This window comes from Haemaphysalis longicornis, unplaced genomic scaffold (genome assembly GCF_048455015.1).
Source record: "Haemaphysalis longicornis isolate Haplotype H1 unplaced genomic scaffold, Haemaphysalis longicornis Haplotype H1 scaffold_1, whole genome shotgun sequence".
Lineage (NCBI taxonomy): Eukaryota > Metazoa > Arthropoda > Arachnida > Ixodida > Ixodidae > Haemaphysalis > Haemaphysalis longicornis.
Genome location: NW_027526203.1, coordinates 9,185,456 through 9,198,485, shown reverse-complemented (window position 1 = coordinate 9,198,485; position 13,030 = coordinate 9,185,456). Strand labels below are relative to the sequence as shown.

Sequence of the window (13,030 nt, the reverse complement as noted above, 5' to 3'; positions counted from 1 at the left end):
CGAAATCTTTTCCAGGCAGCACGTAAACAATACTTACTGTTGCTTTCAGCCAAATTACCCCCTTCCCAAAATTCATAACACCCCCCGAAAAAAATTTCTGGGTACGGCCCTGTGCGGGGCGCATTGTGCGTTTTTGCGGGGAAAAAACGGTCCGTGCGGTTCGTGCTGATGCCGATTAAGCCGTATACAATTAAGCTCCGACAGAAACAGTGCGCCAGCCGTGTATGCACACCACGCAGTTTGTAGGCAAGGGGCTCGCTCACAGACTCCGTGGCTCGCTGCATCCACGGCATTGGGTGGCCTGTGTCGCCGTCGCGTTTTATTGGAACCCCATTTCGGCGCTTGCGTCTCCCCAAATCTACCTCTACAACTTAAGTTTCGTGCCTTGTTCTTCATGAAACTTCGCTACATTGAAATTCCAGCAAACGCGACTTTGTTACACAGAGGGTGAAAATACATACAGTTAAACCTCGTTATAACGAGACGGGCTATAACGAAATAATGGATATAACGAGCAAATCGTAATTCCACTTGAAAGTCCCCATAGAAGCCAATGTATTTAAAACCTCGTTTTAACGAGGTAAAATTTGCCCGTTACGGGATACAACGAACAAATTTCGTCGAGAAATCAAATTTTCAGCTAATTTTAAAACAGTGCGCAACGCGGATTTGAGACAGTGCGCGACGCGACAACTGTATTAGCAGTTCAAAACTCCCGCCACGCGCGCGAAGCTGGATGGCGCGCCGTGCGGACGCTGCGCCCGCGAAGCCATTCCCACCCTCCTCTCGCTACAGTCTCGTGGACTCACCGCGGGCTCCCCGAGAAGCAATCCGACGTTCGATTTTCCCATGTATCCCTATGGCTTCGGGGAATCCTCGGACTACCCGCGGACTATCCGCGGTGAGTCCGAGAAGAGCCCCAATGCACACGGCGCGCGCGGTTGCGTCGCCTTCTTCTCCCCCCCTCCTCCCCTGTTCGTATCGCCGACGCATCGCCGACGTCGCTGCGTAGTTGCGTGTGCGTGGGTTTTGGCAGTCTTTATCGTCGTACTGCCCGCGTGATTCCAACAACGCGAGTGCGACAGGCGGGAAGCGAAAGCGAAAGACTATCACGCTTGAACAGAAGACGGCTATGATAAAAGCCGTCGCATCGGGCGCGAAGGAAGGTAAGATGCACTCCGTGGTAAGGTGGCAAGAGACTTTGACGTGTGGACGAGTACGCTGTCCACCATCGGGAGCAACCGAGAGTCCATCGTCAACGCTGTTGCACGTGGCATGAAAGGAAGTGCTAAGGACGGCGCCCGGACGTGCTGCGCCGCTACTTCGCCGCGCACGAGGGCGGCGAAGATGGCGTGAACATAGCGGCCGCTGCTGAGCGAGCCATCGCTCGCATCAGGAAGGTGCATCAACGTCCAATTACGGACTTCTTCGTAGCCAAGTCTGTTTGAAATACGAGTTTTGAACTGCAATAAAGTAGGTTCGTGACTTTTCCTATTTACCTCCGGAATGTGTTTATTTTTTCTGACTACCGCCGTGCGGCAAGATGCTATTTCGCCCGCTTTTTGTTTTAGGATGGTTTTAGGTAACTACAATACATAATATTTGCAGTAAATGTCGGCTACGGCTATAACGAAATATTGGCTATAACGAGCAAATCGCGGCGCCCCTTCAATTTCGTTATAACGAGGTTTAACTGTAGTGTGCATACACTTGAAGTTGCAAAAAATTTCGTAGTTCGTTACATCGAGCGTGTTGTTACATTGAAGTTCGTTACATCGAGGTTTAACTGTATCCGAAAAGGCCCTCGGGAGGGGGGGTATATGAGCACAAAAATGGGTACTTTGACCGGTATTGCATATACATACTATGGACACTTTGTTCTTTCTACATGCCTGCAGCACGTTTGCTCAGTGTTTGCGCGAGGGCAAAGAATAATGCCAAGGAATAGTGCTGGCAATAATGCAAACTCAACTGTGGACTTGGTGTTATTGACCGTGTACTCACCACACCCTGTATGCAAGACATGCTTGAGAGCTTTGATTCCGATGTCTGCTGCTGTCAAGTGCTTCCCGGAGTTGTCGTGTACACAGTACAGCCAGCAAAGTTCACATTATGGTTCTTTCCTTCTAGGGACGCCCGTGGTCACTTGGCAAACCACCCGGAGTTCAACCCCCGTACTCTGCACATCCCGGAAAGCTTCAAAGCTAAGTTGGCCCCAGTGAGTCCACAGTCTCAGTTCTATTTCATGTGATCATAGCGGGGTCGACAAACGGCAGAGGAGGGCTGCAATGTTGTCAGCACAAGTTTTTGATGTGGCACCATTACTGTTACTCCCCCCACATGAGCGTGCATGTGTGCGAGTTCTCACCCACCCCGTGCAGGGCAATCGAAATCTTCTGCTTGCATGTAGGCTTTCAGGTTCGATGTACTTGGCAACAGAGTAGTGGTGGTTTTGTAAGAGCATCTGAGGTGCGTGGTAAGCACACTTATAGGTATGCTATGGTACCTTTGTATATGAATGAGTTTTGTAGGTAGAAAGACCTAAAAGCTAAAGTGCAGATACAGTTCTAACTGTCTGTCAAAGTGCAGCTGCACATCAAGCCTACATTGTATTCACCCCCTGCTCCATAGGAGCTGGCATATCAGCAAAAGCAAAAAGAAAATTTTACCTTTCAGTCTTTGGCACGGTGTTATGTCTTTTATTGTGAGCAAGCTTGCTAATGTGCAGAAGTGACATTGTCGAATCCAATCAAATAACGGACTGCCCCAAACACAAGCAGAGGGGTAGTTCTTAGCTGTTATTTACGAGTAATCAGCTCAGTAGATGTGCCCTGCTTGATGGTGTATTGGCTGCATGTTTCTTTATAGAAAGGGGGGATTGCACTGTGTATTTAGCAAATGCTGTCATGATAGTTTTCTGCCACATAAATGCTTCTCGATCACCCATCACGCTGTTCACCCCTCCCGCCTCCCGCAAGAAATACAGCATACAATGGAATCTTGGTGATACGACTTCGGTTGATACGAATTTCGTTGTGGTACAAATTTTTAAAATTCGGATGATCCGTACGCATTATCACTCTGGTGCGGGTGATACGAACACGCGAGCCGCTAGCAGACTGCGGCGTGGACGGGAGGTGGGAGTGTGGCCGTGCAGCCGTGCGGCCTTCTTTGCGTGCGGGCATAAAAGCACTAGTCCTCCCCCGCTGACGGTAATCCTCCTCGTGGGGTGTTTACTATAGTGGCACGAGAGGTGCTGTTCCGAACGAACAGAACATTTCGCCTTCTCAGTGCCTGGTCTTTCACCCTCCCTTCTTTTATTTCCCACTACAATCTCTTCTCTCTGCACCTTTCGTTTCTGCTGGCTGCAGCTCGGGTGCCTCTCGCTTCCTTCTTTGTACACACTTTCTGAATAAACCACGGCAATCAAGCGTTCCCTCATTTCTGACGGTGAATACCTTCGCCATTTTTCCTTCTCCGCATTCCTCGCTTCCTTTTTTTTTTTTTTTTCAATTTTTTTTTTCCGGAAAAATTAATTCTGGAAGGGTTCAAGGGCTAAAAGCTGAGTATGAACAGCTTGACTGGGCCCGAGAACCCTAACCAAGGTATCACGATTCCATACTAAAAAAACAAAACAGCGTCACAATACATTGGAAGTACAACAAAAGCTTTATACAAATATAATACAACCATATAATTTTAAAAAGAGCACCGAAGGATAAGTTTTACACTGGTACATTGAAAAAAAAAAAAAACAATATATGATAGGTCGTGTCACAATTTTGAAGATCACCATCCACAAATACAATGAAATACAAAATCAGTTTGGAGAATACAAAATGCAGCCACTTGAAGAAAAAAAAATGCAGTACCAACAAATATTTATTGTTTACAAACAAAAAACGTTCTTAGTTCCTGTTTTGAGAACTTAGAAGAGCCTTGATATTTATTTAGTAGAAATGGGAGGTTATGTTGTAATGACTGCAGTTTGTAATTATTGCGAAATTTCAGAAGAATGGACCTCTCCCGGGGTACGTCACGCAGCGGCCGTGACGTCACGGAAAGCGCACGTGCTGGGTGTGGCCGGAAGGGTGGTTGGCAAAACATTCGGACCGGCGCGCGGGGCATATGCAGTGGGGCTGCATTAGACGCGCGCAAAAGTGGAATTTTCGTTTACGTGTTGGCTTTTCTGATGCCGATGGGCTGCTGTGCTCTCGGCTACGCAAATCTTGCGAGCAAAATCAGCGGCAACAGTCTTTTCGGAGTCCCCAAAGAGGTAAATTCGGCGTGTATTGTGGATGCGCGCATTGTGCTGAAGAGGCTGGCAGCCAAAGCAGCGACATGGTCTGCTCTTACTCGTAGCAACATTTCCCATTCTCGAACTTCTGCTGCCCGGGTGTCCGAGATTTCGGCGCACGTTAAAGATCCCCAGGTGATCAAAATTAATCCGGAGCCCTCCACTACGGCACGCCTTATCGCCTGCGTTGCGTTGGTGCGTTAAAACCCTATAATCAATCAATCAATCAATGAATCGAACTTCTGCTGTTCTCCAAAGCGCAGTCATACCGTCTACATTGGCAGTCCGCGCTGATTCGTGCCATGAAATGATGCTGTTTATCAACCATCTGCTATCATGCAGCACCAGCAGAAATTTGGTCAAGTGAAATAGTGCCGGGGGTAGGGGGCACACGGAAATTTTCTTGCTGCGAAATATTGTCATGTTTTGAGGAGGTAGAGCACTGTATTAAAAACACAATGAATGCCTAACCTGCTTAGGTGACACGAAATAAATGTTTCGACGAGAGATCACGATAGCCGCCTGCCGCCAGATCGACAACGATACGTTTGGTCTTATGGGGGGATCTGTTCAAGACGAACGAAATTCATTGCTTGTAAGTGCAATAAATTTTTACCTTGACCAGTTATATTCTGCCTTGAGGATGCGGCAAAACAGAGATGCTTACCGTCCTCACATGTAGCCTCGTGCCTACGGCGCGAGATGGGCCGCTCGCGCGACTCGAAAAATGTGTTTGCCCTAAGCGAACAGACACAGTGAATCTATTCTTTTGTTGCGGTCTCACGACGCTTTCGTATTCAGCGGGCGTACAAGGAACTTAACTTTAACTATCATGAAATAATGACTACCGAAAATTATTTCCGTGCACTGTCGCAAGCTATGCGCACTAACCATATGTGGCTGCTATGTGACTCACACAATGACGATGAACCGTTTCGCGATTGCACTGGGGAAAAGGTAACAAAACAATCGGTCAATCACGTAGAGAACGACATCATCGCAATATTTTTATTGGAATAATTTTTGGCTGTTGCTCTTTATATTTTTGTTTCGTTGCTGCTTATTTTACTTTTTAATCCTTTCATGCTTTACCTTTCCTTTTTCCCCTCGACATGAAATCGTGTGTACGCCACTGTCTCCGGGCGACGCAAAGAGACCAAGAACAGGGAGTGTTTACGCTGCCTGAGGCACCGCGCTTAGCTTAAGCGGACCTCGAAAGCAACAATGAATTAGCTTTCCTTGGTATGTGTCCGAACACAAAGAATCTGAAAAAAAAAAAAAAAAAAAAAAAACATTCTTGGAATGCATTGCAACAGCACCAACCTTCAGAATGACTCGTTTAGGCTGTCGCGCACAGATTATCCGAAAGCGTCGCCCTTCAGTTGACCGTACGCTAAACGAAACTGTTGCGGAGGTTGTAGATGCAGAAAGCTACAGGGAGGTGCGACGGGCACAGCTAGGATAGCTAAACCCCCACCTTCAATGTGGGCAGCCAGTGACGGCCCGAACCAACGGCACATCGTTCCTCTCGGGCGCCACGCGGCCAGGCCGGGCCGTCGGAGCAGACGCGTTCTGCCAACCGCCACCGCACTTCACCGCCGCGAGCAGGCGCCACCCGTCGCGCACGTGCGCTTCGTGACGTCATGTTGTTTACATACAGGGAGAGGTCCATTCAGGGCTCACTGCTTCGTGTGCTTAGTGCATTTACTTTAGATGTTAATACAGAAAGACTCATCAAAACATACCTAAAGGCACAATGCGAGAAATAAAAGGAGTGAAGAATACAGCAATCATATATATATTCAACTCTGATAATGTTATGTTAAAAAAGTTAAAAAGAAGTAGTATGCGTTGGAGACAGATAATCAAGGTTTGCAATATTATGGAGAACTTTTTTTTTTTTTTGCAACTTGAGTACTTTTTCAAAGTTTCCTGTAGCCGAGGTTCTGAGGTTATTCCCCGCGGCCTAGTTACCCTGTTGTCGCCTTGCCATGTTGCCTGCGCCACTTGCGCATCGATTATGTTGAAGTGTGAACCTCATGGTGCGTTTTCTGCTCACGAAAACGCGCCATCGCAAATACCACCAGCATGCTGTGCGCGGCGCGTTAAGCGGCGGCAACATGGCAGCATCGCCGGCCGCGAAGTGGTGTAGGTAGCTCGACCGACCGCTTCTGACCGCTCTTTAAGATGCCACTTAAGGAACAAATGAAGTTGCTTGTAGAAGAGAGAGAGAGAGAGAGAGAGATAAGACTTTATTGACTAGTAACGGTCCGGTGGCGTCGATGGCGTCATCCAGGCCAGCCCTAGGAGCTTCAGGTCAGGCGTCCGGCGCTCGGCCCCAAGGGGCTCGCGCCGCCTACCCGCTGCCTCTCCAGGGCCTCCCGGACGCACTGGACGACTAATTTCTGGGTGTTGTAGTCTGACGAGGTGATGGCTCTTCGCACTGTTACTGGTAGTTGTCGGATGCTTGAGGGTGCGGGGTCTTGGGGTGCGCATTGTAGTATGTGGGCCAGCGTGCCGCGAGTGGCGCGGCAGACGGTACACTCGGATGTCTCGTAGATTGCGGGGGCTATGTGGCGGCCCAGTACTGGTGTGAGCACAGAGTCTGTCTGTATTTGGTGATAGAGGGTCCCCTCGCTTCGAGTGAGGTTGGGGTGTGGGGCCGGGAACCGTCTTCTGGTGTCTCAGTACCACCGTAGTATGGTGCCATAGTCTTCGAGTGGTGTAGGTAGCGAGTAGGGCGCATCTTCATGGGATCTCCGTCCGGGATTCAGGGGCGTGGGGGGAGACCTCTTCTGGGGGGCCGCCCGACTGGTGAGTTCGCAAGCGGCCCGGTCCGCAGTGATGTTGCTGTTGCGGGCGCGGTGTACCCTGGGGGCCTGCTCCTCGTGTGCGGGGAACCATTGCAGTCTCAAGGGGCGGGTGGTAGAGCCTGGAGCGTTGCTGAGAATTCGTGCCGCGATTGCCGCGACAGCGTTGGTACTGTAGTTGCGTATGGCCGATTTTGAGTCACTGAGGATGACTGCGCAGCCGGGGTCGGTTGCGGCGAGGGCGATGGCGATTTCTTCTGCTTGCGCCGGTGTGCTTGCTCGGAAGCTGGCCGCAGTGACTGTGATGCCCGTGGTCGCTGTCACGACCGCTGCCGCGTACTGCCCGGGTCTGACGTGGTATGCGGCCACGTCTACGTATCTTGCACCCTCGTCGTTGGCGTACAGTCTACTGAGGGCTCTAGCCCGGGCTTTCCTGCGAGCGTCGTGGATGCCCGGGTGCATGTTCTTTGGAATGGGCGCGATGTGCAGGCGGTGAATGAAGACCGGGGGTAGGGGTTGTGCTGGCGGTGGGGGATCGTAGAGAGGGCGGAGTCCTGCTTTGTCGAGGATGTGGCGACCAGTGGGCGTGCTTGAGAGGCGATTTAGCTGGTTCATGCGTTGGGCTTCAGCAATCTCGGCGAGTGTGTTGTGCACACCCAGCTCAAGGAGACGGTCCGTTCTAGTGCATCTGTACAGTCCTAGGCTCTCGCGGTATGCCTGGCGGAGGGCCGCGTCTGTGCGTTGGGTCTCCGCCGCCGTCCAGTTGTGGTAGGCCGCGACATAAGAAGCTGATAATGTGGGCGAAAACGACACTACAGTCGAATCCCGCTACAGCGAAGTCCGCTTCAACGAAATTTCTGCTTCAACGAAATATTTCCAATTCCCAGTCAGCTAGCCATAGATGTCAATGCCACAAAGTCCTCGCCACAACGAACCATATGTCTGGCTTGCTTTCTAGGCTTGTGCGAATAGTGATATTTTAGTTCGAAGCGAATAGTCCTAGTGGTCGTACTTTCGAAGCGAATTCGAACAGCTGTCAGGTGTTACTGAGACATTCCGGTAAAAACGTTCTACAGTAAAATCTCGATGATAAGAATATCGCGGGACCGCGAAAAATATTCGTATCATCCGAAATTCGTGTGAACCAACACAGACCAAGAAATTGAGCACTTAAAAAAGTTTTCGTTTAATTCTTTTCTTACTTTCGCATGGAGAAATCCGTGACGTTTTTCTGCTTGTTCTTAACCTCCGTGTCGCCGAGTGGTAATTTCTGGACTTTCGTCTATTCACTCGCGGTGCCCAAGCTCACTACAGGAGCGTTTTTGCACGCGATTCATGCGCGTCGGCGTTGCGCGCGCGATTTTAACGCCCGCCTCGGCGATTCCGCGCTCGCGGTCGCCTGTGCCTCTGTCAGAAAATGACGCGCGTGGCAGTGGGAGGAGCCTGGCGCCAATGGGAAGGCGTGCACCTCAGGGCGGCAGTTTCGAAGCGCTCGAGACAGCTGGCTGGCTCCACAGGAGACGTTTAGGCTTAGCACCTCGGCAGATATTTCATAGGCGCTTTCACTCGCGGCGCGGATGATTTTTTATAGCACCATTTTCGCCCACATTGTTAGCTCGTTTACCGCACAAGAAACTTCGTGTGTGCTTTGAGCGGTATCTTAAGTAGAGGTTAGAAGCGGTGGCTCAAGCGCCCCGCACCACTTCGCTACCAAAGGTGCCGCCTGGTTGCCGCGGCCGGCCGGCAGCGTGCGGGTGATTTCGCGGCGGCGTCAGCGCGCCTGTGGAGTCCGCGGCGCGTTTTCACGAACAGAAAACAACAGCTCGGCCGTTCCTGGAGAAAGAGCCCGTACGTCACCGTCTCTTGCTCGTTCGTCAGTCGGGCGCCTCGCCGGCTCGTTTGTATCATCCGCCGGGCCGCGCAGGCCCGTTCGCGAGAGCCGAAATTTTTCCCATTGTTGCAGTGGGAACAATTTCATTGTTTGAAACAACGAAACAGGAGTCTCGACTACCCATGTTTCCGCCACCTGTCACATACGCGGCACTATTCCATTTTTTCTCGTTTTCTGATGATACGAATTTTGGGGTGATACGAATATTTCTGCCGCCATTTGAGGTTCGCATGACCGAGATTTTATTGTAAGTTGTTTGCTCAAATCAATTTCATTTTTCCCCATTGCTGTGCTCACTATCATTTATATTGCACTTGGAATGCCACCACTTGAGTTCGAGCTCTTTCCGTATCTTTGGTCAAATATATTTTTTTAAATGTATTTTTTGTTTTCTATCGTGAAGATCAAGTACACATCTTTTTTTTTTTTTTTTTGATAGAACAAACACTGCTAGTACCAGTTATATATTGGTGTTTTGCCTCAAATATGCCACATGCATTCTTTTTGCTCAACAGTGTTGACTGTTATGAAGTGTGGCATGAGATTTAGTAGTTCGAAAAGATTTTGTCCATAAAAACTTGAGGTCTGTTAACCTTTGGCCGGGTGGCTTAATTGAGGAACAGACAGCCATACAGATAGGCCAAAATTTTCGGATTTAAGAAGACTAAGAAAGGCTACCATCTTAAAAAATGAAGTTTGGTAACTACTTGTTTGCTTGTCCGCTGTGGTAATGCAACGTACTTGCACAGTACTGCGCTGTTTAGAAGACTGAAAGGTTCTAATAAGCAGTCAATTGTGGGGTGGAGAATAAGCAGGGATTTTATTTTTCTCTGTAGATGCAACACATTATGGGGATTGTATACAGAAATGGGTTATTATCATGAAGGCACAAAATGTGTATGCCGTTTGAGAGACACCGAAGTTACCGAGTTGCTAGTAAACAGTGGTTCATGTGACCATGACTGCAACCCGCTGTGGTGACTGCAACCCATTGTTGTGGCTGAGTGTCGAAGGCATTGTGCTGCTTGCCAAGGACACAGGTTCGATTCCCTGCCGCGGTGGCCACTTTTCAGATGCAGGCGAAAAGCAGAATGCCTGTGTGTCGAAACTTCCATGAACGTTAAAGACCCCCAGGTGGTCTAAATTAATCCGAAGCCCTCCGCTACGGCATGCCTCATTGCCCAGGTGTAGCTTCAGCTCATTAAACCCCATATTTTTTTTGTATTGTGCAAAGACAGCGCGTGGGTGAAAACTTAGTTCTAGGTGGCCTTGCCTTGTGTTGCTTACAACTGAACTTTCTCTTTAAATTAAAACAATGCATGCTCGTCCACTTCATTTTGCAGTGGAGCATTGCTCTCCCATGAGAAATTTGCCATGAGGCGTGTGTTGCCCTTTGCTGTTCCACAAGTCAAAGGTGGGCACTTCGACCACCCCTGCTGTTCTTAGCCATTCCAGGGTGCTGTGCAGGAATGTGTCCTCCTGCATCCAGCACCTGAGAGAAAAAGGATGCTTCATCATGCAGGCTGCCCTGTCTCTTGCCTCCCTCCACCTTGCGCAACACAGCACTGCAATCAGTGAAGGGTCGCTAAGCTCTCACTGCAAGTGGCCGACAGAAAGCCACCAGTGTGCATCTCGCATGGGGGACTGTGGCAGGATGCAGGGCACACACGCAGGTTTGCTGCTCTTCACCAGGTGTGGAGTTTCAGGGCTAATGGAGTTGTGGGCAACCCTAAATGAGCTCCTCCTTCTTTGAGGGAGTTACAGGAGGTCACATTTGTACTGCTTTTTCATTCAAGAGTGCCTTTTCATTGGGGGGCAGCTGTGCCCTGCCACCACAAGCAGCTGCAGCTGTGCGATCAGCAAGCGCTGACTTTACCCCACCCACCTATTGAGCTTTAAATTTCCCGAAATTGTGGGTGCACACACTGGTGCATTCCTTTCCCCCCCTTTTTTTCCCCCTGAACAAATCCATTCACAGTGCCTTCCCACTTGCCCCCCTACCATCCTCAGGTACATTCTCGGTACAGAGCTTAGGGCGCCGCTTGATACTGGAGGGGGAAATTAGGTGGGCTTAAATGATTTCGAACGGCTGTTCAGCAAAGGAAAAATTATGATCATGAGAATCGAATCACGGAAAGGAGGTAACTCTTATACACGTCGCTGTTTCCAAAAGGGTTAGAAAAGATATCTAAAAGTGCTTATATGAGGCATTGCCAGACTCTATGCTCTGCTCACAACTGTCATTGCTTTTCTGTTACAGATGATCAGGAAATGCATTAGAAAAAATTCTGTTTCTTGCTGATTCATGGTCTTGCACAAACACCCACCTGGTCCTCCCAAGTCCCCATTTTCTTTTTCCCCCCTAAGGAGGCAAATGCATGTATGGTGGCCGCAATTTAATAAGGGTGCTCAGATTGTGAACCAGGGCAGCGTACTACTGGCAGCACACACTGGGGCGGCAATGGACACTCACTGCAAGCTCTGGTTACAACAAGCATTGGCAACCATCGGGTCCGTTGCATGCGAGTGTCGAGTTTATGTTGTGGGAGGAATTGCAGCTGGGTCCAGGGATGAGACAGCTGCGCGTATTGCGCCTGTTTGATACGAATTTGTTTCCCTGCGCCAGACTGCTCCGAAAGCTTGAAAAGTGCAAAAATTGCGCCAAACTGCTCCAAAACAGTCTGAGAGCCAAGGAATATAACCCTCCTGTCAGTTTCGGCGGAGAAAAATGCTTACTGACGGCATAATTTTCCAGCACCCCCAAGGTGATGCTGTTTGTAAAAGTTTAATTGATTGATCATTCAATTAGAAACCTGCATAAAATTGCCCCCGAGAGAATTTTATCGAAAGTCACAATGTCGGGTTGCAAATGTTATATTCTGTGCGTTTTTATAGTTTTCCCATGGAAAAACATTGCAAAGTCCTGTAGAAAAAATACTCATGTGTACTGAGGCGTCAAACTACTTGTGCAACTTGATTAAAAAACGGCAATTTTTGAAACGCCGTATCTCCGGAACGACATTACTGGGCGCCGCAATCTTGGTGTGGTGAAGATGTGAAAACGTGGCCGTCGGGCGAAGCAGTTGCTTGTGGTTCAGGCAGAGTGCTCTTCGCCGATTTCTACCTTGGTTTTAGTTCCGCGATGGCTGGGTTTACATTTAGTCGTTTGATCTGTTGCGGGACTCCGAAGACGGGAGTTCGTCAAAAACAGCATGGCACCCTCCAAATTCACCGTGTTTCGGCCTTGAGCGTGAGGTGCGGTACGTGCTTGGACTCATTTTGGACTCATTGCGGTGTTATAAAATGCTAAGTTATTGCTGCTTTTGACAGCGAGCTTCCAAGATGGGGGAAATGGGACGGTCGACACTGCAGAGGGGGCGGCCCAGGCTACATCGCCGCAAAATGTTCAAGCAGTGTCCGATATCAGGACGGGCTATTATTTCACGCTAGTAGTAATGGTTCATTTATCTGAAGTGAAATGTAATGCCCAGAAAGAGGCGGCTAAACATACCATCGTTACTCAAATTACGATCGTAGTGAACGTGCACCTTTGGGACTGAAATGGGAGGGCTGGTGGGGTGCGATGACTGTCACCTCGCTTTGTGCAACATTTGCCGTAAAGCCAAGTCTGGGATTACCAAAATAACAATTTCGGCATTCACATGGTAATACGATTGCTTAATTTTTCAATTTGATATTGTCAACCGAACTCTACGCTATCTATGCATAGAGCTTAAGATTAAAATGGTTTGTAAAAAAGTAGTGCAGTTCGTACCTTGTGATAGATACTATGGTAGAAAAAGCTTTATTGAAAGGCTGTTTCAGTGTTATGTGCATTCAAAGCCGATTAAAAAGTGAACTTTTCCCCTGTGAGTTGCCAAAAATTTGATTTTTTAAGCTCCTAAGGTGACATAATACATGTCATTCTTCTGCTCCAAATCAAGGTTCCTCTGCTCCAAAATCGAAATTTCACTGCTCCAAAAACTGCTCCCAAATCTGATTCACCTGTCTCACCCCTGTGGGTCCTAAAGG

At 49.0% G+C, this 13,030-nt stretch overlaps 1 protein-coding gene across 2 annotated transcripts in view; it reads left to right on the top strand.

The window, feature by feature from the left end:
• LOC144175064 (DNA mismatch repair protein Msh6-like) overlaps positions 1 to 13,030 on the top strand; it is a 296,118-nt gene that overhangs the window by 97,366 nt on the left and 185,722 nt on the right. For both annotated transcript variants that reach the window (XM_077704119.1, XM_077704110.1), the window contains exon 9: positions 2,131 to 2,218. In XM_077704119.1, coding sequence (XP_077560245.1) covers positions 2,131 to 2,218 — 88 coding nt within the window. The remainder of the gene's footprint in view (positions 1 to 2,130; positions 2,219 to 13,030) is intronic.